At 43.9% G+C, this 26,680-nt stretch overlaps 2 protein-coding genes across 11 annotated transcripts in view; both read left to right on the top strand.

Moving 5' to 3' along the window:
• camk2b2 (calcium/calmodulin-dependent protein kinase (CaM kinase) II beta 2) overlaps positions 1-9,823 on the top strand; it is a 35,927-nt gene extending 26,104 nt beyond the window's left edge. For 6 of the 8 annotated variants that reach the window (XM_023960480.2, XM_023960478.2, XM_078956091.1 and 3 more), the window contains exons 15-21: positions 2,597-2,665; positions 4,126-4,170; positions 4,524-4,572; positions 6,532-6,607; positions 7,008-7,102; positions 7,183-7,419; positions 8,222-9,823. In XM_023960480.2, the coding sequence (XP_023816248.1) occupies positions 2,597-2,665; positions 4,126-4,170; positions 4,524-4,572; positions 6,532-6,607; positions 7,008-7,102; positions 7,183-7,418 (570 nt within the window). In that variant the 3' untranslated portion in view covers position 7,419; positions 8,222-9,823. The remainder of the gene's footprint in view (positions 1-2,596; positions 2,666-4,125; positions 4,171-4,523; positions 4,573-6,531; positions 6,608-7,007; positions 7,103-7,182; positions 7,420-8,221) is intronic. The other 2 variants (XM_023960482.2, XM_023960481.2) reach the window with 1 other exon arrangement.
• A 2,165-nt stretch (positions 9,824-11,988) lies between these two features.
• The window catches only part of ogdhb (oxoglutarate dehydrogenase b), a 22,870-nt gene continuing 8,178 nt past the window's right edge, over positions 11,989-26,680 (top strand). Inside the window, exons 1-10 of one of the 3 annotated variants that reach the window (XM_078956090.1) lie at positions 11,989-12,237; positions 13,392-13,769; positions 18,254-18,442; positions 19,963-20,056; positions 23,935-24,041; positions 24,250-24,404; positions 24,477-24,623; positions 24,699-24,789; positions 25,543-25,722; positions 25,799-25,927. In XM_078956090.1, coding sequence (XP_078812216.1) covers positions 13,545-13,769; positions 18,254-18,442; positions 19,963-20,056; positions 23,935-24,041; positions 24,250-24,404; positions 24,477-24,623; positions 24,699-24,789; positions 25,543-25,722; positions 25,799-25,927 — 1,317 coding nt within the window. In that variant the 5' untranslated portion in view covers positions 11,989-12,237; positions 13,392-13,544. Of the gene's footprint in view, positions 12,238-12,367; positions 12,572-13,391; positions 13,770-14,529; positions 14,763-18,253; positions 18,443-19,962; positions 20,057-23,934; positions 24,042-24,249; positions 24,405-24,476; positions 24,624-24,698; positions 24,790-25,542; positions 25,723-25,798; positions 25,928-26,680 lie in introns of those variants that run through there. The other 2 variants (XM_004074610.5, XM_020707413.3) reach the window with 2 other exon arrangements.

Here is a 26,680-nt window from a genome sequence, read left to right as displayed (position 1 = left end):
CTGTAGCTTCCGCGGTGAAGCCGGTGTGAAACCAAATGAATTCCCCAAGCCTCCACTGGGAGCAGGTTACCTAAAGAAGTCACTCCCCGTTTACTTCAGTGTAGAATAGTCCAACTTGAAGCGTTAAATGAACATTTTTAACGTTTGGCTCCAGCACTTCTGTGCTTAAACTTCTACGGCTGTGTTCAAATTCCCTCCCTAACTACTAAAAAACTATTTAGTGCCAGACTATCGAGCGCCCGGGATTTTAAAAGCAATTCGGACACCACGCTCACTCATTTTTTTTTAAACACAAATATGACGTCACAGATTTCACAGGGTAAAAAACAAACATTTGACGAATAATCCGCTGTTTTCTGATCATGAAAACGTTGTTGGTTTTATTAAAAAATACATTTAAACACTTTTTTTTCTCAAAAATAGCGCAAACCCAATGCAGAGACTTCTGGGAAGTTTCTAGGGCTCTGGATTTTGGAATTGTAGATTTAGAAAGCTCTAGAAAAAAAAGAAAAGGCGAATGTGCTTTAGAGTCTGAATTCTGACATCTGACGACTGACAAAGTTCTGTCAAACTTTTCTCAATTTTATGTTTACTTTTTACAAAGTGCTTAATAAGGGGGTGTGTTCAGTTGAGTGACAGGTTACCACTGAATTGTCCCGCCTGTTTGGTAAAATAGGTGATGCCACATCCTGTACCAACAACAACCAAAAAAAAAAAAAAAAAAAGCTTCATACGGTGTTCCCTTTGTATAACGCCCTTCTTTTTTTCAGTACAACTCTTTTAGTTTTACATTTTTTACAGTGCATTGTGTTCTGCATCCTGATTGGCCATAGGCTGATTGTCCATCCCTCTCCCCCATGTTGTGTCTTCTGTACAGAATACATACAGTTTCCTAAATCTATATAAACTGTGATCAGATCTTTGTTTTATTCAATAACGTTTTTCTATGAAGGTTTGAACTTTGAGAGTTTAAACAAGAGAGAAAAGTGTGAAAATGTTTGTTTCTGTCGGAGAAACGTAGATCGGTGTGTAGTGAGGAGCTGTACTGCCTTAAAACATCTAGAATAATTGTAAAAAATAAAGATGAATACTTTATTATGAAAATTTCCCCTTTCGCAGGTGTTTTTTTAGAACACAACTCATGCAATAAACGTGGAAACACCGTAACACAAACCTCTTGGGCTGTCTAACCTGCTGGGATTAACAGAGTTAAATGTGCGGGGGGGGGGGGGGGTCAAAAGGTGTGAAATAGTTATCATTAATAAACCCACAACTTCCTGTTTTCCTTTTGCGCTCCTTCTCGTCAAACATCAGGCTACTCTTTATGGACACAAATATCAAAGAGCGTAACACGTCGCATCTTTTTTTAATGGCTACTCACGCTTTTGATTTAGGACGAAAAACGAGATTGTAGGACTTTTATTGAAGCTCTACAGTTTGTGTCTTTAGACAACTTTTTTTCTTTAAGTCAAACCCATCCATCCTCCTCTTTTTACATCTGCATCTTCTTCCTGTCTCCTGTCCTCTCGGGTGGCGTGGTGATAATCTCAGATTATTTCCCTCCAGATGATTAATCCCTTATTACGCAATCACAGCCTTGCCTCGGCTGCACCGTGACGTCACATGGTGGCGCTGGAGGCATCGTAGCAGAGCAAAAAAGCAGGACTTGAAGGAACGTTTCCAGATTTGTAGAAACCTGTCGGTCGCAGACATAAATATTCTTTTAATCTTAGTTTAATCCAGATTTCTAGTCTCACTGTTAGGTTTATGACCATCTTTTTATCCAAATAAAAAAAATAAGTTTGTTGTTATTTTTAAAGCAACCACAGGAGGGCGCAGTTCAGTGCTTTCATGTGCCTGTCCCAAGTCCGGTATGAATGCAGAACTTGTCAGGGAAGAAAAAAAAAGCCAATCAATCATGATCAGAAGCTTTAAACAGGTCGGTCGTGACGATGAGAAGCTGCCTGAGAAACGGAGGAGAAGTGATGGTTCCTGTTTTTAGAAGGAAGGGAGGCGTGACGGAAAACAAATACCATCAATGTGGCAGCAATGTTGTAGATTTTCAGCTTTCATGTTTAATTTATTTGTTGGATTTCTACCATTTAGAGCGGATGCCTTCAGTTTTATATGTTTTACTCAATGGATCCTTTGACATCTTCATATTCACCCCTTAAGCTATTTCCACCTGCTGCCTGATAAACCCCGCCCCCCCTGACAATCACAGCAGGATCAGTCTCCTCTGAGCTTTATGGAGCTTCACAAAGCCTCATAAAGTGTTGAATAACTGGACCTTTTCCACATAAAAGCTATGTGTTTCAAATCAAAGCTGCTCTTATTTTAGCCGAACAGTTTTCTTAAATGATGATCCATCCTGACTCCCGCTGATGAGCCGCCTCTAGAATCAAATTCAGCCTCTATGTTAGTGAAGCGTTTCCCTTTAGGGGAGTTTAGTGTGATTAGGGTTCATACGCAGAACAAACATGTTACATTTTTCTCTGAACATTTTAAACATTCTGGTTCCGTTTGTTGGCTTTGGGGCCAGCAGATGGCGCTGCTTCCTCCAGTCTTTAATGCAGTATTTGTGTTTCCCTCACAGCCGCAGACAAACAGCACCAGGAACAGCATAGTGACCAGTCCCAAGGGCAACGTCCCCTCGGCTGCACTGGTATGAAGCCGTATGTGTCTGCGCATGTCTGTATATGACTGTATGTACGTGTGTCTGCACATGTCTGTCTGAATATGTCTGCGTATGTCTTTGTGTCTGCGTACGTGTGTCTGTATTTACATGTGTCTGCGTATGTCTATGCGTTTGCGCATGTCTGTGTATGTCTGCGTATGTCTGTGTGTCTGCGTATGTCTGTGCGCCTGCGTATGTCTGTGTGTCTGCGTATGTCTGTGCGCCTGTGTATGTCTGTGCGCCTGCGTATGTCTGTGTATGTCTGCGTATGTCTGTGTGTCTGCGTATGTCTGTGCGCCTGCGTATGTCTGTGTGTCTGCGTATGTCTGTGCGCCTGTGTATGTCTGTGTGTCTGCGTATGTCTGTGCGCCTGTGTATGTCTGTGTATGTCTGTGTATGTCTGTGCGCCTGCCTATGTCTGTGTGTCTGCGCATGTCTATGTGTCTGCGTATGTCTATGTTTCTGCGCATGTCTGTGTCTGCGTGTGTCTATGTGTCTGCGTATGCCTGTGCGCCTGCGTGTGTGCATATGTCTGTATGTACGTGTGCATCTGCACATGTTTCTATGTGTGTTTTTGCATATGTCTGCACGTGTCTTTTTGTATGTGTGTCTGCTTATGTCTGCGTGTGTGTCTACGTATGTATGTGTCTACATGTGTCTGCACATCTGCATGTGCATGCGTGCGTCTGCGTGTATCTCCGTCTGTCTGCATGTCCATATGTCTGTATCTGTGTGTGCGTCTGCGTGCACATGTTTGTGTTGGAGGTGTTAGTGACGTGTTTGGACCGCTGTCTTCTTCAAGTCGTCTTTTCTTCTTTTCAAAGGCTTTTAGTAAAAACATTTCATTTCACCTTTTTTGCTTTTCTCTTATTTTCTGCTTTTCCTTTTCAAATCTATTTCTTTTAGAAATTTTGTATTTTGACCAAACCTTTTGACAGTTGTTTCTTTTTTTACGTTTGTGATTTTTGGCTCATCTTTAATTTCCTTGAATTGACTGTCTTTTTTACTTTTAAATCTTTATCATTTTTCTTTATTTTCTTTAACATTTTTCCATCTCTCTTATCTTTGCGTCTCTTGTTCACCTCTCTGTTTTGTTCTTGTTCTCATCCGTTTGAAAGTTGAAACTCAACAGTTTTCTGAAAAGCTTCAGCTTAAATTGAATTTTGTTTGATAGAAAACCATAAAAATAGAACAAATATCTGTCTGTTTTTTTAGAAAAGCTTCTTTTCATTTTTTAAAGGTTATTAATGCGGTAAAACATTCTCTGAAAATTTCTGCAGATCATCTTCACAGATGTTTTCTTCAGTCTTCATCCTTCTGGAAGTCCTGTGTGTGTTTACTCAAGTTGAACTGTCTCCTCCTCTTCCTCACATCTGACCCTACTTTGACCTCTGACCTTCATCCCTTCAGCGTAAACACTACTCTCTTTCTCTTCATTCTTCCTCCAGGAGCCTCAGACTACAGTTATCCATAATCCAGCAGATGGGATTAAGGTACATCCTCTTGTCTTCCTCCACCTTCATCCTTTGTCCTCCTCTTCATCAGTCATCGTCGTCTTGTTTCCTGGATTCTCCTGGTTTTCGCTCTCGGCGTTTGTGTGCATGACAGTCAGTGAGTCTTCACGTCCGTGAATCAGCCAGAGTCGGGCTGAAAACCGAAACTGCGCCACCTGTGGACCGGTCCCGGAAGTTCAGCCGTGTATTTTTTAACATTTTGACCTTTGCGCAGACATAGCCGTGTTGTGGGATTGGTGTTGGAGCTTTGTCTCGTTCTAGAGCATGTTCCCGTGCCGTTGTGTGCCGACGTAACGTCTGTGGCCTTCATCCTCTTGTTCTGTGGTCTGCAGGGCTCCTCTGACAGCAGCAACACCACGATTGAGGACGAAGACGTGAAAGGTACGGCAGTCTTCTCTTTCTTATTTTTCCATTCAAAGGGTCGGCGGTTTGGGCCACAGGAGCAGAACCGTCTGAACGAACAAATGAGATAAGACATTACAGATTGAGAAGAAGTGTGACATCACGGCAGATTACTGTCAGCTTTTCAAAAGCTCAACTCCTGCAGGATTTTCTCTGTGGTTTCCTTAATTTGGAAACACGAGACATATGGAACCAGCTTTCCTTGTTATTTACTGTGTTTGCAAACCAGCAGACTGAAGGTCAGAAGAGAAAAACTGCTCTTCCTGTTGATAATCAGCTTTAAACATTACAATATTTCGGCTTAGCAGAGGCTGGAATTCCAAATTAAGGGGAACGGTTTATTCAGGGGACGTGAAAACAGTGAAAACATCACAGATGTCAAAGAATGCAGAGCTTTAACGAGTCGCTCCCATGAAAACGGTGGTTTTAACATGTTCTTGTGGCGTTTTTGTTGCGATGGAGGACATATTTCTTCATTTAAATCGTGATTAATCAAGACTGAAATGGGCGGGGCCACAAGCTCTGTCACTTTGATGCAGACTTGCAGTCACCTCATGTTTTTTCTATGTGTAAATTCATTCTGTACGACGGAGTATTGCGGCCAGTTTACAAACGAACCAAAAAATATTTTTTGGCTTAATTAATGACTTTTTTCTTGTAAATTATCCTGTTTTAAAATTGTAAATTAATTAATTTTTCTCAAAAATATTTTAGTTTAGAAATAAATAAATTAATGAGAAAAAAATCATAAACTTACAAGAAAAATGTCATAAATTTAAGTTGAAAAATAAAACAACTAACTGGTGCGCACATGTTAGTGTGGTGAGTTTTTTTTTTTTTTACTTCAATGGCCCTTTAAGGGCTCCATATTTAAATCTCCTAATATTTCTTTTTTATTTTTTACGAGAAAAAGTCATGAATTTGTGAGGTTTTTCTCTAAATCTCGTGATGTTCCTTTTTTTCTGCAAAAGCAGTTTGGCTTAAATGAAAAGCTCCACCTGGTGTCATAGCTGGGAATTACAATAGGATGGAGTTGTTGTGGGTGGGGTCATATCCCATAATAGTTTTGGATCTCCACAACTTTATATTGGTTTTACAACAAAACGATTCTACAAATTTGGTTCAAATAGGCAGGAACAATTTTAAAAAAAGGCCCCGCCCCTTTTCCGGTTTGGTTTGGATTCACATCGGCGCTCTGGAGAACCAAAGATCAGGACAGACGGTTCCAGCAGCGGCTCATTTAGAGGCCCTATCGTCATGGTTCCTGCTTCTCTAGTTTTGCTTTCCTCCTCTCTGCGTTCACCCCGACGTGAACCGCACCAGAGTTCACCTGCAGGAGAACAGAGACCCCCGTTCTCAGGTGGAGCAGACCTCAGGTGGACTTTCACTCCTGCAGAACCAAGAGGACCCTGAGAGGAAAGCTCTTCTGGATCAGACCAGATCCAGACCTCCCAGAGGGATGCTTTCCTTTGCTCTAAGCAGCTTAGCGTTCTCGTCATTCAGATAGTTCTCCTGTGAACCGGTAGAACCTGGACCGACTGTCCAGAGCTCGCCACGTCTTCAACCAGCTCGGAAGATGAAGTGATGATGCTTTCACTGACTCACCGTAAAACACAGCTTAGAGGAGGAGACCAAAAAAAAACAGAATGAGAGAGAGAGAGAGAGAGGGAGGGAGGGAAAGAAGCGATCTGAGCGAGTTAAGCCCTCCACTCGCGGCGGGAGGCGGCGGCGGGAGGAGGGCAGAAAATCCCATCTGAAGAGCTCCGACAAGAATAGAGCCATGAGCTCAGCTGGGATGTGATGGAGGGCGCCTGGAGATGGACGCAGCGCCCGAACGCACCATGGGGGGTACGTCCGCCCGCTGCGGTCCAAAGCCGGGCTCTCCTCCGTGTCTCCCTGCTGCTGACCTCTGACCTTCTCCCTGTTTCCTCTCCGCAGCTCGCAAGCAGGAGATCATCAAGATCACGGAGCAGCTGATCGAAGCGGTGAACAACGGAGACTTTGAGGCCTACGCGTGAGTCCGCCCCCTTTCCCTACATTCACGGCGCAGGCTGGAGCCGTCCGGCCGGCCGGCCAAGGAGGCAGCGGCGCCGCCCGCCGCCGCCCGAACAAACAATCTGATGGACGTACAAATGTGTTGCATTAAAAGATTAAAGAGTAATCACCATCATTGTTTCATCCGCTGCCCCCCCCCAATCCACTCTCCAAATAATTAAGAAGAATGCTTGGGGGGGTTAAAGTGGTAGAAAGCCATTTGCACAGCGATGAGCAGATCAAAAGCAATCAGACTTCAAATCCGATTAGGAATCCGGACTTCAGGAAATTATTACCAGACAGACCGAAGTGGAGATCGATGGAAGACCTGAAAGCAGCGGCGGCTGACGCTTTCCCGCTCTCTCCTGCTTGTCTTTCAGGAAGATCTGCGACCCCGGCCTCACCTCGTTTGAACCCGAGGGTCTGGGGAACCTGGTGGAGGGGATGGACTTCCACCGATTCTACTTCGACAACCGTAACGTTTCCGTTTCCTCTCGCTCCGTTCGTCTGCGTGAAAAGGCTGCGAGCTCACGGGCCGTTTCTCTGTGCCGCCAGTCCTGTCCAAGAACAGCAAACCCATCCACACCACCATCCTCAACCCCCACGTGCACATGATCGGGGAGGACGCCGCCTGCATCGCCTACATCCGCCTGACGCAGTTCGTGGACGGTCAGGGCCGCCCGCGCTCCAGCCAATCGGAGGAGACGAGGGTTTGGCACCGCAGGGAAAGCCGGTGGCAGAACGTCCACTTCCACTGCTCGGGCGCCCCGGCGGCGCCGCTGCAGGGCTGAGGTACCGCCGCATGCAGAACGCTCCGATCAGCTCACGCAACGTCTGACACGTTACCGTGAAGGCTGGTCCTTTCACACGCCGACTTCAAGACAGAAAACTATACAAGTCTAAAATTTAAACTTTGTCCTAAATAAGAAGAATATTTTTAAATATTTTTAAATTATCCTTTTGTTTTTTCATGGTAATTTAAACGACCATGGATGGTCCCTGCAGCTTCACAAGCAGACTAACACGTGAGCTCAGTGGGCGGAGCCTTTTGTCTGAGAGGTCCGATCAGTTTTCTTGCTCGAGTTTATAGTTCTTAAATTCTGAAATGAAATGCAGGAAAAAAGTTGTTTTGGAAAAAATAAAAATGAACCTCAACCCTGTTTAAAAATATTTTAACCTGGAAGAAACCAACAGATATTCTCTTCAGGGATGTGCAGAAAAAAAAGAAAACTATTTAAGAAAAAATAAGACAAACAATTACGTTTAAAAAACAAACAAAAACAAAAGAAAAGTGAGGCCCAAATGTGATCCAGTGGGTTCTCCAGGGTTAAAAATAGTTTTAAAAAACTCCACAAAAAATATTTTAAATAAACAAAATGTTTTAAAATATTTACAATTAAAAAAACTGAAATGTATTTTTAGTGAATGTAAGTGCTTCCGTAGAATTAAATAGTCTAAAAATTGATGCAGTTTGCTAAATGTCCACTAGGTCCAGTAGATCCCAAGTATTGATGCAATAAATCTGAGTGTTTTAATGAATCTGAATCCTGTCTGACCCCCCCCCCCCCCCCCCCCATTGTAACTTACCTTCCAGGAGCAGTATAAGGAGGAGGAGGAGGAGGAGGAGGAGGAGGCGCAGTGAAGGTTTGGAAAAGTCTGATCTAAGAGGCGGAGCTTGCGCTGAGAGAGAGGCGCGGGTGGATGGATGGATGGAGGGTGGGTGTACGGATTTTGGGATTGCTGTCGCCTGCCCCCGCCCCCCTCCCAGCACTCTGGACACCCACCTGGCTCTTCTCTCTCTGTGGTCGGAGCAGACGCCGGCGCCAGGGCGAGGGAACTCTTTCAGGCGGCGTCTCTCCTTCAGACCTGGTCGACGCTCGTCCGCGGGTCTGCCCCCCCCCGTCAGATATAGAGTGTTAGCTCCCTGGTCCCGGTGTTGTTCTGGCTGCGGTTGCTCCTTCAGCTGTTGTTTTCTTAACGGCGGGCATGAGCCCCCCCTGTGTTCTGAATGTGAATATTCCTGTTTCTCTGCACGACGTTGCTGCGAGTGAGGACGGACGCAGGAAAACCCCGGCGGGCTGTTTTCCCCTCTCTCTGGAGTGTAGCTACCCCTCCCGCCCTCAGACCCCCCAACCATGCAGCATGTTCTGATTCTCTGTGCGAGCTTTGCCGACCCCCCCCCTGCTGACACGGCGGCTGCGGTTTGGTTTCTGTGCTTTCCCAGTTCCTCCTTGCTGGTATTTACTTGCATGACATTCCAGTTTAACGTGTTGCTGAGTTGGATGTTTTGTGCCGTTGGATCTCCGTCGTTTCCACGCCGACGCTCTTCTTGTGTTTATACGATTACGGTGTAGTGACCAGTTGGGCGGTTTCATGACCGACTTTTTTTTTTCTTTTTCTTTTGGTGAATCAGTGGCTTTTCAGACTCCTGTTGTGATGTTTCATCTGTAAACTAGAAAACTGCCTGGATGTCTGCTCTTCTCCAAAGCGAACGCTGATGTGAAACAATACAGAGTGGAAGCAGCCGTGTGGCTCTTCGTCCCTTTGCAGAATGACATCATCATTCAGGACGCCGGCTGACTGGCTGCAGCTCTTCTAGACCAATCAGCTTACTCAATAAATAAAGTCTTATCAAAACAGCTGGAAGCTTTTAGGGGCGGAGCCTCAAACAGTTGGGGCTTAAAAGAAACCATTTGCTGTGATGAAATTAGGTATTTCTTTGAGTCCAAAGTGTTTAATTGACCCAAACAGAGTTTGTCGACAAACAAAGCCATGCTAAAAGTAATACCAAGGTTCACAAGCTCCAAAAAGGTTCCCGGCGTGTCTCCGTTTGGTCTAACGGCAAGGATTTGATATAATTACAAACGTGGGAATACTAGTTTGATTCATTTTTGGGGGTGGGGCTTAAAGGGGGCTTGATCGTCCCAAAACAAGTCTGCCCCGTGATGAACCTGTTTGACGGCGCACGGCTGGAACTGAGACGGAGTTTTGATCACATCCAGATAAGGGATCTCAAAATAGTCCCCAACAGGTTCTGAGATCGTTTCCTTTTGTTCTTGTCAGTTTTGAAAGTTGAAAACACTCATGTGAAACATTTAGTGACCTTTTAAAAGAATCTAATGTGAAGCAGAAGTGCACGGTTCACCTGGAGGCGGGAAAGAATCGACTAAGAATAAACAGACATTCTGTCACCAAAGTGTTTTGGGTTTTTTTTTATTAGAAAGTTGCATAAATACATATAAACTACTTTCAAATATCCTAAGAGATTCTGTAACATTTGGGGAACCTTTGTGGAACCTAATTGCATTCATTTCTTTCTCTAACCTGGACGGGTCAAACGATAAACATTTCCCTGAAATGACCAATCAAACTTGAAAAACCTTCAAAGTCCCACTCCAATCATTTTTAGATCTGTTTTCTAAGTGTTTATTTATGATGATGCCGTTTTTAGTCAAATGATGAGAACCTGTGTCGTTTCCTAGGTCATAGTTTCTGCAGAGCGGCAGAAGTTCACAAGAAATTCACCTCTGAGTTTTGGGCGGGACTGCTGGCGCAGAGCAACCCCGCCCCCCTTTCCTCTCCTCGTTGCTGAGAGCTCTCTGTTTCAGCGCAGCAGGGAGGTTATTCAAACAGAATTCTTTCATCGGCCACTGATTTCACGACAGTTTGAATCTAGAAAAAAATACTCCAAAGTGCAATTTTAACCTTAATTTTCAGAAAAAAATGCCACAAGAACAGTTTTTCCTTGGAGTGGGTCTTTACAACTTTAAAGATGCTCCCAGAAAAACATCTTTATTTGAGATATAAACCAATCCAATCAAATGTAGAAGTGGATCAACGTCTTCAAACTGTCAAAAATCCCTTCAAGTTGGATTTGGGAATCAAAAAGCTGGACCACAGCTGTTAGGTTTCAGTATCCCGTCCAAAAATCCCTCCCCTCCGTGAGCAATGACCCTCCTCTCGTACAGGGCGGCGTTCCTGAGAACCCGGCTCCGTTCTTCCGTCCTGAAACAAAGTTCTGCAACACATTTCCCGGTAAGTCGGTTCCTTCTCCCCCAGGACGACTCGGCCGCTGCAGACGCCACACATCAGTGAGCTTCTAGGAATGAAACTGCAGCAGAATAAACACGAGGAGCTCCAGCGGCTGGAATTCTCCACTTTGTTTCCAAAAAAACAACTTTCTGTTTGCTTCTTTGATTTGTTTTTTTCCGTTATTGCTCAGCCGGTCAACATTTCTGGTTAATCAACTTAGTTTGTTTCTTTTGTCATCAATTTGGTTTAAATAACGTCACTTTTGAACATCATTTACAAGCATCATTATTGGGAATATTGTTTATAATTATAAAAATAAAAGCACCATGTCGTAGTGCTTCTAAATTATTAGCCTTTAAAAGTTATGAATTATGGGGGGAAAAGCAGAAAAAAACCCAATATAATTCTTAAAATGTAAATTTGAGGTAAAAAAAAACTCAAATGAGGATAAACGATGATGAATGGTCATTACATCAGGGGCGGAGCTACAGCTTTCCCTCACACTTGCCCCTCCCAATTTTATCATTATTGACAAAGACTAAGAACTCATCATTACAAGTTTATTTATGCTGCAAAAATAACAAAAGCAGCCATTTTAAATGAAATAAACAGCAATAATAATGGCCATCCAAAGTCTTCTGCCCCCTCACGGCCCCCATATAAAACGCTCTAGCTCCGCCCCTGCATATTCTAAATGAAGTGAACCACATGTGAGAAACCACAAAATGGATCAATCCCGACAAAAAAATACGCTGCACCTATTGAAAAAGAAATAGAAAAAAATGATAAAGGATGAAAATTGGTTATGAAAAAGGATTTGTTTTTTGAAAATTCAGCAACGCAAAGAATTGAAATAAAGGGTAAAGAGAAATGAAACACTCTTGAAAAAAAAGTAATTTAATGCACAAAAAAAAGTCAAGGCTGCAGATCAGAAGACACTGCTGGATCTGCTGGCTTCTCCGTTTCTCCTCATGAGGAAGGCTGGGGTTTATTTTTTATTCTTCAGTCATTGATGAGCATTGAGACAAAAGCCCGGCGTGAACAAATAAACTGACAGTTGTGAGTCTTTGTGTCGTCCTGCTGTGTGTCCATGTTCACTGCTGACACGTGTGCTGCAGAAATGAACAGTTCCTGTTCCTGGAAGGGTTCCTTCATTTCTCCTCCACCGCCATCAAAAGACCATCAGAAAAGCTTCAAACAGCAGCAAATCCCAGCATCTGCTTCAGCTGGAAGATCTCTCCCCCCCGAGTAATTAATCCCTGGAATCCTTTTTTAATCCAACAGGATTGGAAGACGTTTCAGAGTGGAAACGTTTGCTCCAGAAGAACAGCAGGCTCTGAGGAGGACGGAGGTCAGAAGGTCAGGACATGGACAGAAGAGCTGTTTGTGCTCTCTGGTCAAAGTTCTCCTGAGCCTCACTGACCTTTTCTTGGCCTTGAGTGTTCCTGACGTCATGGAGTCACTTTTGCTTCCTGAATGTCTCAAACGGAAACAGAAATGAGGCTTGATGACCTGGACTCGGTCAAAGGTCACCTTTATTGCTCTGTTGTGGGCGGTTCCTAGAGTGATGGACATCAGGTAATGACCTGGAAAACTTCCAGACGGTTTTTTCTGAAGTCCAGAAGTTCTGGTTTAGCTCTCCTGTGTTCTTTGTCCTCTGCAGTCACGTGACGTTCGGTCCATTTACTGTTTGTTTACTTTAAACATCAATACAAAAAAAACTTAAAGCTTTATGAAAAGTCGCGGCTGTAACTGTCAGTAATTGGAAAAACGTCACAGCAGCGTCACGCGTTGCGATTTGACAGGTCTCGCGCAGCAGGCGCGCGCTTCCGGAACAACGCCGCACGCGCGCGCGCGCTCAGGACGCTTCATTTATCCGCCGGGCAGCGGAGGAGGAGGGCGCGTGCGACAGGTAAGAGGGCTAAGGAGAGCGCAAGCGGGGACGGGTGGAGGGGGGTCTTCATCACCTGCGCACGTGAGCGCTCTCCTGCCGGCGCTGAAGTCGCGCGTGCGCTCGAGCGAGTTTGACCACAGCTGAATCAAATGAAGGTCAAAGGTCAGAAGTTTAGTTCGGGTTTGAAAAACGTGAAGAAGTTTAAAGTAAAGACACATCTGGACTTAGATCCGCAGTTCTGAATGTTTTCTTCCAAAAGAAGACTTTCATGTCACCTGTCATGTCTTCGTGACGTCAGAACCCGATCAAGCTTTTAATCAGAAGAAAACGGAAGTGATGGGGTGTGGTCCGAACAGCTCCTGTGACTCCTCCCCCTATGGATGCTGTTCCTTTGGCTCCAGTCGTGAAGAGAGTGTGGACGCATCTGAACCCGACCTTCAAACCGGTTCAGTGGTCCAATCCAGTTTTATGCTGCTAAAGCGGAATCACTGACCGTAATCTTCATTTCTGCTGGATTACTGGAATATTCTGGAACCAGCAGCTCCGGTTCTGGATCATCCACCCAAATCCGGACCTATTTTAGACCCCCACCCCCTCTTTTTTGAATGACCAGCTGACGGGAACCTTTGCCGGTTCCTGTCGCTGTTGTCAGACTATTTCTTCAGGATGTTCTCATCAGAGCTGGTTCCATTCAGGCTGAAACTAACGGACGTGGAACCTCCTGCTGTCTTTCTGTCTGCTTTGTGAATCACAAACCGTTTAAATAAAAAGTGGAACTAAAGCCCAGAAAGAAATCTCCTCTAAATGTTGTTTTCATTGAGCTTTGTTTACATTTAAGGAACCGTGGAGAGAAGACGCAGGATTTCTGGATCCGCCTCTTCTGACAAGAACAAGAAGAACTCTGAGGCCTTGGAGGAGGTCCAGGGAGGTGCTGCATTCCTGGACCTGGGGGGCAAACGGGAGGCTGGAGCTGTGAGGCCGCCCTGCAGCCATGCATCACCTGAGAACAACAGTTTTACGGCTTCGGCCTTTGACGGCGGCGCAGGCGATCCAGAGCGCGTCGCCCGGCCGATTGGCGGGACTGGAAGGAACGCCTCCATCCGCGAGGTTCCTGAAGACGACGGCGGCTCCAGAGCCGTCCTTTAATGGAACCGGCTCCAACTATGTGGAGGAAATGTACGCGGCGTGGCTGGAAGACCCCAGGAGTGTTCACAAGGTACTGTGAGGTGTGTTTGATGCCCTTCAGAGGCACCAGAAGGGACACAATGACAGTATCCGCTACTCACCTTTACACCTCGGTGACCTCTGCACTCGTCCTGGCCTTCTAGACTTGACCCACCGGTTATGGAAAAACGTTTGTGGGCTAAAGTGTACGCAAACAAACTCTTTAGACGGTGTGGGAAATGTTCTCACAGTCACGTGCTGCACGGGATCAGAAAGCTTTTGGAAATGTTCCTTTTTTTGTGTGTACTCTCTTTGAAATGTTTGTGTCAAAATGTGATTTTTAATTTCTCCTTCGTCATCATATTTGCAGTTGTTGGTACGTCCGTATTTTGAAAAGGACGCCACAAGCATGCCACTGTCAAATCCGATTGGCCGCAGTGCCGCCTGGCCGGGATTCAGCGTGAAGAAGTTCAACTTTCAGCGGCGTTCAGTGAACGCCTGAATCGGACGTAGAACCCGCGACCGCACTGAAAAACGTACTCAGTGACTGAAAAACATACTCAGTGATGTGCGATCGCAGAAGCCTGCGCCCGTTCGCATAGACCTTTCATTGAACGAGGCCGCTTGAACGTGATTCGACGCCGCTTGTAAGAGGTTAACGTTGCTTTCGTTGGCTGCAGAGGTCGCCTGACGGTTGCTCTGACCCTCTCTGGGCCACAGCTGAACCGGAGTAACAGTGCATGTATCTCTGGAAGCTGGTGTGCGTGTTTACATTCGCAGATGTGTTTGTTCAGGGTTGAACTTTGACCTCTGCCGTTAACCAAACGGAGCTCTTTCAGTGTCACATCAGTGGCGGCTGTCACGACCTTCTTTCTGAACACGTTCTTCCATCATTTCTCTTTCCTGTCTTGGTTCCGCAGCTGATGTTATGAAATCATGGAATCATGTTTCAGCTCGCTTGTCAGGTTTTAGGAAATGAGCCGATAGAAATCTCAAACCAGGCTGTAAGCGGCAAAGGCGGACCGTTGCAGCAGCCAATCAGAGGGTGAGTGTGGGTCACCGGGGCCGGCAGGGGGGCTTTACGTGGGGGGATAACATGTACGCTCCGTGGTCGGATGAGAACTTGAGAGCAAAGGAAAAGTCCGAACGGTCTCCAACAGAGCAGACATCGATGTGCTTTTTGTTCAAGCTGCTTCTTGGCATTTAAACTCGTAAAAACGGAAGCACAAGCCTCAAACATCTGTGTAGGACGTGGAAAACGCAGAAAAGCAGAACCGTTAGCTGTAAGAAAAAAGGAGGATAGAAGTAAGAGGGTTCTCTGATGGAGATCCAAGTTGATGAATGCAAACAGTCATTTTTAATATTGTAAAGACCAATGACTGTAAATGAGATGTAGCCAAACAGGAAATCCCAAACAAACAGCTGAGACTTAGTCATTCTATTGGTCAGAACAAACATTCTGGCTCTGATCCTTTTTTTTTTTTTAACATCTTCTTGATATTTTTTCAAGTTATAAACTGACCAATCAGCAGTGTTGCCAGATCGGGCAGTTTCCCGCCCAATTGGGGGGTTTTGGTTCTGAATTTGCGGGTAATTTGGGCGGGTTTTATCCCTCGCCAAAACACTTTTCAATCAGGAAGGTGTGGACGTGAGGCAGCACCACACACGTCATCATCCCTGCCATCATGAGCAACTCACAACAACATAAATGTGGGTCCACTAATCTGTCTATACATGCAATTGAGATGTATCTTTTAGTCCCCGTTTTTACGTGATATCTGTGCATTTTGCGTATTTTTTGTTGAGTTATGGCGAGGGCTGCGAGGTGTAGCAGCACGTGGAGCGCGGCCTCACACTCGCCCTCACAACCCTGTAAACTGAGTAGAATTCGTGCCTTTAGTTAACTCGGCGTATGCTGATGATGAAATGCTTTTTTTAAAACACATTGTTGACATTTGTTATGACATGTCCTCCTTTTCCGTTTTATAGTGAATATATTTCACGTTTGTCTGACGCTAATTTAGTGTTCAGATCTGACATAAAGCTGCACTGAAAAGACATGAAGGGGAGAAAACAGCGGAGATTTTTCTGATAAGGAAACAATCGATCATTTGTTCGTGAATGTAGAAACGGTGGATTTCTACTGTTGTGTTGCACAAAATGAGGAAAACATCAACTACTGTAGTTTCTGGAGTAATCTCATGTGATATTTGATTTAGTTTTGAATGTTTTAACAAAACACTACTTAAAATAATTACATTCACACAAACCGCTCTTTATTACGTTTCACAGGACATTTGCTTTGAATTCACTTAAATTCCCCATCAGTAAACTGTTTTGATCATGATAAGTTACTAATAAGTTTTTGTTTTCTCCTATCAATTTCTTTTTTTTTTATTGTTCTTAATGTTTAACAAAAAAAGGAGGGAGGGGGCACGCAAGCTCGCATTTGATCTCCTGTGGAGTTATTGAAGCTCCACTATTTACATTTTACTCTGACTAGCACCAAAATTGTGGATGTAATGTCATTAAAAAATGTTACGAAGTGGTAGTTTCAAAATGGGAAGTTACAAATAAAGGATGAATAATTACAGCTAATTAATCATCAAATTTTGGCTGTTTTTTTTGTGGGACCTGGTGGTTTTTAGACAACTCTTGGGCTGGAAAACCATGGCTCTATCTGGCCACACTGCCAATCAGAGTCCTCAATAAAAGTAGGCGGAGCCTGCTGGGGCCCACGTAGAGTGTTCTAAACGTTTGACATATTTCGTGGTAGGGGCGTGGCCTTCCAACAAGCTCACTTCTGATTGGTGAGAGGGGTTGCCATAGAGCAGGGGTGTCAATCCCATTTTCACTGAGGGCCACATCAGCAAAGTGGTTGTCCTCAAAGGGCCAGATATAACTTATACATGTAACTAAATGTAATGAAAAATAAATGTAACTACTACTTAATGTTAATTAACTCATTATTTATTATAACTTTTTAAAATGACAACTACAGTTGCATAGAAAACATAGGTTTGCTTGTTAATCTAGCATAAATCCTTTTACATTTGTTTCTATCAGGTTAGGTTATATGGACAGTGTTGAAGTCCTAATGTAAAGTTGCCCAATCCGATATTTCAAGTCAGATTCCCTCTAGATATGAATAAATACACACCAATTTTTTATTTTTATTTCAAGAAATTAAAAACGTTTATACCACGGTCTGGGTGAATACTCGATTCTGATTGGCTGTTGAGTGTGCATTAAAGCGTGATATACCACAGGATAACCGCACGGTGAAAAAAGAAGTTCCGGTCACCTAGCTTAAATGTTTTGTATCGCTGCGCTGGCTTCTTTAAAACAACCTTTAGCTTCATCATCTGGACAAAAGCGGTAAGGGGTGAACCTTCTCTCTGAACTGATGCTTGGTGCGATGGTGCGGCGCGACACGGACTATTGCACCACGTAACAAATAGTCCGCTTTTTGTGAGAAAAGCAATCCAAATCGGGAAAAAAAACAAGAATTAAGGACTAAAACTTGTTACTATTTATTTATTTTGTAAGTGACCATGGTATAAGCGGGTTAATGGCCTTCGAAGTGTGCATTATCACTTTTTAACGCACTTCGCAGAAGCAACCGTGATAATGCACACTTCGTCGGCCATTAACCCTTACTTATTCTCTTGCGGGCCACATAAAATCGCATGGCGGGCCACATTTGGGCCGCGGGCCTTGAGTTTGACACATGTGCCATAGAGACTCAAATTAAGTTGGACCAATCGCTGCTCACTGACGACGTGTGGCTCCAAAACGGCCGCATCTGTATTGGTAAAAAACGGCGACTGAATTTATTTAATTTGGTTGGAGCCGGAATCAAACCATTTCCTACGTATTACGTCACACTCACTCACTCACTCACTCACTCCAGTTCTCAGATACACTCAATAGTAACGGCCCTGCAAAGTAAGCAGTGCATTATGGGAGTTGTTCTGCTCATCCAGGCTTTTTGTTGGTTTTTGGTAAATAGTTTAAAGTTGTCATAAATGGAAAAAAGTCCTTCTAACTTCGGAGAAAAGCCAAAGCCCGCCTGACCTGAGAGTTGATGACATCACTGCTTTGTTGGCAGGTTGACGCCAGTGTTTGGCAGCGTCACAGTCTCACACTGATGGTAAACAGCTGTATACGCCATTACCGTTGATTTTAGCCATAACCCTGAAGGCGAAAGGAACTTCCTGTTCCTGTTCCACTTCGAATGTGACTTTAAATCAAAATAAACTCAATCTGGTGAAAAAGTAAAAAAGAAATTTCTGGACAGTCTTAAAGTGAAACAGTTTTGAGGATGGGTGTTGGCCTCAGATGTCCAATTGAAGCAAACACCATACTTGTTGGTTGATTTTAAACAATCAGATCTGCTGATCCTTTGCTAAGTCATGAGGTGAGAACAGTTCATGCTCCTAATTATGAACCACTTGGACCTTGGGAGCCTGTAGGGGTCTGGTTGGAAGGACCTTGGTGTGAGTCTTCTTCATCAATGTCCTCCTCTTTCCACAGTCCTGGGATGTATATTTCCAGAACGCTACCGCTGGATCTTCAATGGGTGTGACCTACCAGAGCCCCCCATCCATGAGTGGGTCCTCTGAGGGGCAGTTCGCTGTGCAGCCGCTGGTGGGGGCTCAGCCCAGTGTGGAGAAGCTGGTGGAGGATCATCTGGCAGTGCAGTCCCTGATCCGAGCCTACCAGGTACAAACGCAGCCCTGTGTGTGAGGTTCGCGTAACTCGTCCCCTTCTGGGGCGTATTTTACCCCCAAAGGTGAACAGAACGGAACAAGAAATTAATTCAGTCCATCAACTGTATATGAGGACTGGACTGAGTTGGCTGACGTCACCCATAGAGAAAGGTTTAATTCTGACACCAATATGTCGGATTCAGATGACGTTAGATAGATAGATGACTTTATTAATCCCACAATGGGGAAATTTCATTTATCTGTGGCAGCAACACGACATTCAGATATAATCTATATAATATAACATCAATAAAGGACATCACGAATTACATTTATATTAGATAATTAAAAATATTACTAAAATTATTATGAAAAATTATTATCAAAAATGAGATTCTTATTAAATAAAGAAATAAATATTAAATAAATACAGCTGCAAAAGTGTAAAAAACATGCGGTCTGCAAAACATGTAAACTGTAAAAAAAAAAAAAAAAAAAAAAAAAGTAAGCAGCGAGTAGTCCAATTATTCTGAGTCAGCGTTTCTATGGCAACCACTCTTGGCATTCAGGAGTGAGTTTCAATCTGTCAATCAAACATTTTAAAGTTTGGGGGCCAGCAGGCTCCACCCACTTTTAATGAGGCTACTGATTGGTCAGTTTTTGACTTGAATAACTTGAACTACAGAAAAAATATCATGAAAAAAATCCAGAATGGTTCTTCTGACCAATAGAACGACTGAGTAACAGCTGTTTGTTTCTCTATAGACGTCTATGAGATTGGACCTCCAGATCTCATGTACAGTACGGTTTTACTGTCGCTGGTAACAGGTCATGTGGGAGGAGTCAGAGTCTAAAAGGTGTTGAAACTTTATCAAAACCCAACTGGACTTGGTGTATCTTTAACTCTTGAGTCCAGCCGACTCTTCGATGGAACCATTGACTGTCCGTAGGAACTGGACTGAGTGACCCCTCCCCCCGGCGTTCCAAACAGGATGTACCCAGTGGCTCCAAGAAGCCAAAATCCCATCGACTTCAATAGAGAACATCGCATCGAACATTTGATTGACAGATACTCCCAAGCTGCTTTCGGTGGAAGGGGTGTGGACTTCCAACAAACTTAATCCTGATCGGTGAGCGGGGTTGCCCTGGAAACGTTGACTCAGACGATTCAGACAAATCACGGTTGTCTGGCTCCAAATGGAGAAACAGCGACGGATTTCTCTGAAGACGGTGGTAAGACATTTCCTATGGGTGATGTTACAGCCACTCTGTTTACAGTCAATGGATCCACACCTTGGAACATCTCTAAGCAGTTAGCGCGTTGGGTCATGTGACCAACCCGAGGATCCATCTACGGTGAAACTGTTCTTCACACCACGTTTTATTTCTAACATCTAAAGGAACTGAATTTAGGAGTTTTATGCGGCTCCTGCAAGAACAAAAAGTTTTGATTGCCAGTTTGTTCTTGGAGGGAAGGCAGTGAAAATGTAGAAATCTAGACCGTCATGGTTTACATCGCTGCCTCGTCTGAAGGTACGAGGGCACCACATGGCCCAGCTGGACCCTCTGGGCATCAGCTGTGTGGATTTTGACGACACGCCGTGTCCCATTGGCCTCCAGAACGTCGGTGAGGAAAAGAAATCTTCTTTTTCTTCTCTTTGTTCTGCATTCTCTTCTCTGCTATTAGTTTTTTTTACAGAAGAATTGATGATGAAGAGGAAAAATCAATAGATATTTATCTAAAGATGAACTTACAAACCTGAGGTGAAGTTTAGGAGAAAATGTATATTTCTACCAAACAAGACCGCGATCAAAGTTGATGATTGGAGCAAAAATTCAGCAGAGTCGAGAGCCTCAGATCTGGGACGTTTAAAGCAGATAAAACTTTATTGACAATAACGCAGTACTTTGTTCAGTTGTAACACATAAAATACCAACAATACTCTCAGTTTTTCCCGTCGTTATGTTGAAGCCCAGTACGTATCACTCTGCCAGGCTTCTGACTACACTACCCAGAATGCCCCAACAAGCCATCACGCAGCTTTATCGTATGATGTCGTACTAAAACATGTAAACAGACTTTTAAGTGCTCTGTTCCACAGTCTATCAGCTCCATATCAGTAAACAGGACCAGAATTCCTACTGTTGGTTCATGAGAAAATCAAAGGATTTTAAGAACGATTCATGATAGATTCTTGGAGGTTTCTGATGATGAAGTTTTACCTAAGAGTGACACTCCGGCTTGTGTGCTCTTTTCTGACACTAAAGTTCGGCGTCTGATTTCACGCTTCACCTGTTACCAAACGCTGGACTTTCCTTGTAGGGAACTGAAACCTCGTCAGTCAGTTCTTTATCAGCAGATTCTGTTGTTTGTTGGGAAGTCAATAAAGGGTCAGAGGTCAGGTGTGAGTAAAAGTCAAGTGGCTGCTTTTCAGCGGTGAAAGTCTCTCGAGGAACATTTGCCTAAAGCTTTGGGAACGTTCTGTACGGACGGACGGCGAGATAAGGCGGCTTTATCGCCTGTTTTCCTGCTGAGGTGGGCGGGTTCCTGCTGGAGCCTCAGAGTTTGATGTTCTCGGACTGCAGAGCATCTTCACAGCGGAGGGGGCGACGCCTCCAGCTGTTTGCTCAGGTGCCTGACATAAACCTGTGTGGGATCATATGATCTCTGAAATCGGGATCTTGGAGCTCTGTAAACTTTTATCTACATTCTGCTGAAAGATCCGAACAGCGAAAAAATATCTTTGTTTGAAACATTTAATATTTTAACGTACAGTAATCTCTGATACTCTTAAAGTTAGTGACCTGTAGGTTAAATACATTTCACAAAGAAACCTGCTTCTTTTTATAGTCTGTTTTTTGGTTAAAATGTTTTTTTTCACTTAAAGTCTGTGTTTGGATTAAAGGCCACAAAATTTTCTCTTTAAATAAACTTCAACAAATTTGAAAAAACCCGACAATTGAGGCCTGTAATCTGGTTAAATTCCATCCATTCATTTTCTTAACCTGCTTCGTGCCTTTAGGGGTCACAGGGTCACACAATCACACACAATCAGTTAATGAATGAAGCCTGTTTTTGGGGGGTGGGAGGAGGCCGGAGAAAAGCCACACATGCACAGAAGGAACATGCAAACTCCACACGGAGAGGTCCCAGCTGGGATTTGAACCGCAGCCTCCTGAGCAACATTTGATTCACGACTGAACACCGTTTTCCTGTCTGATTGTGTAGATATGAGAGTTAACCCGTTTTTAGATTGTGTTCATTTGTTCCCACTAGCTACATTTCCATTAGGCTCAGAACTTTATTAAAACTCTAGAAATGTAAAAAAAAACACAATTTCACAATGATACTGTTTCTATTAAATGACAATTATGCGAATAAACACAAACCAACAATCATTTATTCAGAAACACGGCGACGGATGTGAACATTACTTTGATTGACAGCAGATACATTCACATTTCCTCCACGGCACCAGCGCTCATCATCATTTTTAAAAGGAGACATCGGCGCCTTCTTCAGGCCATAGACCGGCAAGCTCCTTATATGTGGTAGGTAGGGGCTACGGATGAAGCCATTTTTGGTTTTACAGAGTAGCTGTGGATCCAACACTTCCACATGACACGCTCAACACGCCACTGGTTTGCAGCGACCAAGGCCGCCAGTACCTACCAAGGAGCGCTTCGCCATCCGGTTGTCGGTCATGTGACTTATTTAACTCAAAGTGTTTCCATTGCAGTTTTGGGAAACGCGTCCATTTCGATACGTGTCAAAAACCACCTCTTCCAAGAGCAAAAACCTTTTTTCGATAAATGCGAGTTGTTGTTTTTTAATTGCCGTGTTTCCATTCAGCGAATTTGTTGTCGCAAATTCAATTTGCATAATTTCAGACTTAATGAAAACATGGAAACGCAGCTGCTGTTAACTGTTGTGCTGCGCCAGGGAAATGTCCTGTGAGGGAAAAATAAAGACTCATCTTACCGAACCTGAAAGCAGTTAATGTGAGTAGAGCTAGAACGGGTAAAAAGCAAAACTTTCTCAAAAAGTAAAAGAAGAAGGGAATTTTACTGAATAAACCAAATGCAGGAGTAAAATGACACTGAGAAGCAGATTAACATTCAAAAGCAATGATCTGATTTCTGGGTATTTAGTGGCCACTAGTGGCCAAAATGCAGATTGCATCCAAATCATTTTATCTTCACCCTCTGCCCCCCAGCTTTCACAAGAAAAAAGTGATTTTCTTGCAAACAGCGCCACCTAGAGATCACATGTTTGATTAAAATTAATTAGGTTTAAGGGAAATATTTCCTGCCATTTTTTGTGACAAATTTTCTGTATAGATTAAAATATGCCGGAAAAAAAGAAACAACTTTTTACAATTTTTCTGAGTAAGTAGTAAAATGTCTATATAATCGTAGGAATATCATAAATCGGAAAAGTCTGCCGTGAGATAATTCTTTTCTCATCGGGAATGTGGCTACAGTTTTTCAGAGGAAGCTTTAATCTCATGGATTAAACTAACGGAGCTTTGGGGGTGAATGTGAAAGGAAAGTAGGGATTACAGGAATATAGTCCCTAAATGCTCTTTCCCTTCAGTCTTTTTTTCTATGCCAGATTGATGTTATGTCACGTCTAAATGCTCTTTAATGCAGAATAAACTAAAACTTGAACTTAAACTAGATTCTTTTTAATCAGCAACAGGTTTTAGGAGTCTCTAGTTTGTATTTTTTAACATCAGAAACTCTAAAGTGATTAATAAACACGCTTTGATCTGGTGGCTGGGATGTTTTCTTGTCTTTTTATTTGCCTTAATGGCCGTGTCACAAAGCTGCTACTTACGTTTTGTGCATATTGCACAGATAGAAATGTGGTAACACAAGGAAAAAGTGAGTAAAGTTGTGGTTTTTAGTTGAAATTTTCACAGATGAATCACAAATGAACCACGTTAAAACAACGGAAGAAGTACAAATAAACCACGCAAAGAACACGTAAACCAACGTAGAACATGAAACGTATGTGATTAATGTGCTGTTTATCGGTAGTTCATTAGTGATTCGTTCGTCAATTACGTAATTTTAACGCAATGTGCGGCGTATGCTCAATTTAAAAGTTATACTTCGGTGGTTCATGCATGAAAAGTCTGTTAGACAAACGTGGAACGGTCAATGACAGACACAAATTTGTGTATGCAAATCACGCACAGTTGTGTATGTTTTACATAATAATTGTGTTTAAACTACGTAAAAGGCGCATAAACTGCGTAATTCTCATCCGACCAAAAAAATGTGAACAGCTCAAAACCGAATTCATGTATCGGCCTAAACCCTCGATGGACGCACCTATGAATGACGTAGATCAATCATGGTTCACAAACAACCAAAATTTCATACGTGGAAAATGCTCAAAATATACGTAGTGGCGGTGTGGCACGGTCTTTAAGAAAGTCATGAATGTTAAAAGTCGGTGGTTTGCTGTGGTTTTTCCCGCCCTCTGCCACTGAAAAGGACTGGATTCCAGCAGCATGGACCGAATGTTCCGGATTCCCAAAACCACTTTCATTGGTGGGAAGGAGAGCGTTTTGACTCTCAGAGAGATCATCCGCCGTCTCGAGGTAAAATGCTTCCAAAGACAAAGTTCTTCTCATAAAAGTTTGATGTTAGTTAGAGAACATGTAAAAAGCGTGGCTTGTTTTTGGAAATGGATCTGTGTACAGGTTCTGAGACTTTGCTCTTAGACATGAGGAAGAGCCGTTTTGTGCAAGTGACCTTCATGGAACGGAGCAGGAAGGCTTCAAACTGCCCTCTCTGTCTGTCCTCTAGATGGCGTACTGCCAGCACATCGGAGTGGAGTTCATGTTCATCAATGACGTGGAGCAGTGCCAGTGGATCAGGCAGAGGTTTGAGACCCCGGGAATCATGCAGTTCACGGTGGAGGAGAAGAGGACTCTGCTGGCCAGAATGATCCGATCCACCAGGTCGGTTCAGGAACCTGAAGGCAGGTAGAGGTGCAAGTTTTGGGGAGTTTTAACCCCTCCAACTGCTCACAGGTTTGAGGAGTTTCTCCAGAGGAAGTGGTCTTCAGAGAAACGCTTCGGCCTGGAGGGCTGTGAGTCCCTCATCCCGGCTCTGAAGACCATCATCGACAGGTCCAGTCAGAACGGGGTGGAGAGCGTGATCATGGGGATGCCCCACAGGTCAGCGTGAGCACCTGAAGACTTTTGCATGAACGCAGACCGATTCCTGAAGAAGAGGAACTTTTGTGCTTTCAGAGGTCGACTGAATGTCTTGGCTAATGTGGTCCGGAAGGATCTGGACCAAATCTTCTGCCAGTTTGACTCAAAGTTGGAGGCTGCAGACGAGGTTTGGACGTCCCCTAAAGTCACGTGAACAGAAAACATCGTAGGAACGCTTTAGTCCCAGTTGTCCTTAAGGGTGGGTACGAGCTGTCTGCAGGGGAAAAGGGGACAAACCTGTACGGGGCGTGCAGGTAATGCACAGGAAATATCAAGGTGGTAGACCACTCAGTGAACCAGTAGAGAGAAAATGTTCCTTTTTCTCTACGTTCAAACTGCAGACGACATGTCGTAGTGAACATTTATACAACACGTAAGTCATTTTTTTAGCGCCTCAAATCCTGCAGACTGAACGAGGAGCCTGTTAGTACTGTTCATGTGACACGTGCACGCTCCTCGCTGCAGCCTGAATGTTAGAAAGGAGGAATTTAGCCAATCAGAGTGTAGTTTCGTCTGGACGTCCTACAGGCACTTACAGAATTTGTGCTGTCAGTAAGGAGTCAGTACTCACAGTACTGTGAATTGGTGTGTGTTTGTGGCCCTGCGACAGAGTAGGCAGAGGATGTCCCCTGCCTTCGCCCACAAGTGGCCAGGATAGGCTCCAGCAGCCCAGTGACCCTGAAAGGGACAAAATAGATTTGAAGATGAATGAACTAAAGGACCAAACCCATCTGCAGTGTGACTTTAAACTGTATTTCTTGAACCCACTCTGCTCGGCTCAGTTGCTGATGTTTCCAGGAACCTGTAAAATGTCCTACAGAAAGAATTTGTAAAAATTCTTTTTTCCAAAGTAACATTTTTGTTTTTTGTCTCCTTTTAGGGTTCTGGCGATGTGAAATATCACCTGGGGATGTATCACAAGCGGATGAACCGGGTCAGCGACAAGCAGATCACAATCTCTCTCATGGCAAACCCGTCCCACCTGGAGGCCGTGGACCCCGTGGTTCAGGGGAAGACCAAGGCCGAACAGTTCTACTCTGGAGACTCCGAGGGCAAAAAGGTTGGGAGACCCTCCATGTTCTGAACTGCAGATACAGAGAAGGTTGTGGTCTGGAGATGTTTTTCTGACTCTGCAGGTGATGCCGATTCTTCTTCACGGTGACGCTGCATTTGCAGGTCAGGGGGTCGTGTATGAGACCTTTCACCTGTCGGATCTACCATCGTACACCACCCATGGGACCGTCCATGTGGTGGTCAACAACCAGGTACTCTGATTGAAACACAAGCCCCCCAAAGCCGATTACCCAGAAGCCCATCTTTGTCCTGCACGCTCTTGTTCTACCTTTGTTCTAACAGTGCTGACTTATGATGTTAACAAGGTTCAGGAAATTAAGACAAGTCTGTTTCAGATGGGCAGGTCTCACCAGGTTTCATCAAACCAACATTTACTCTAGAGATCTGTAGAATTCACTACCGGGAGGGTTCTCTAAATGCTAAAAACTTGCTTTTGCTCAGAACCGTCTTTATCTTGATTGAACTGTCACACAAACTCTCCCCAATCTGTACATTTAAACGGTAAATGGGTGGAACAAACCTCTCCGACAAAGGTTTGGCCACACCGTGGGGGCCATTCCAGGTCAGCACCTGTCCACCTAACACATTCTCACCCCGACTCGGACGTATGGTCGGGATCCCCCTCCATGTCACATGTTGGCGCTTTGGATGAGCTGCAGGCTCCTATTAAATGGCTTTGGTCAAGTTTCAAAGATTCTGACTTCTGTCTTAATAATAAGAAGGACTCGAGTCTAAAATAGGTTTTGAATTCCGTATTAAATTGGTGATTACGAGAAGTAGAACGCTGTCAGAACCACAGTAAATCTTTATGTTGGTCTGTTTTACATTGGAACACTATGGAGGCACTTGTGACAGTTTGGGTTGGGTATCTTTTGGATTATATCTGGTGCCTGGAAATGCTTCCAGTGCCTAAACAATAGAACATTTTGCTGTGTAGTACAGAC

This window comes from Oryzias latipes, chromosome 12, assembly GCF_053564925.1.
Source record: "Oryzias latipes strain Hd-rR chromosome 12, Olatipes_Hd-rR_3.1".
NCBI classification, from domain to species: domain Eukaryota; kingdom Metazoa; phylum Chordata; class Actinopteri; order Beloniformes; family Adrianichthyidae; genus Oryzias; species Oryzias latipes.
The sequence above is the reverse complement of the archived record's forward strand: the minus strand, read 5'-3'. Positions and strand labels throughout refer to the sequence as shown.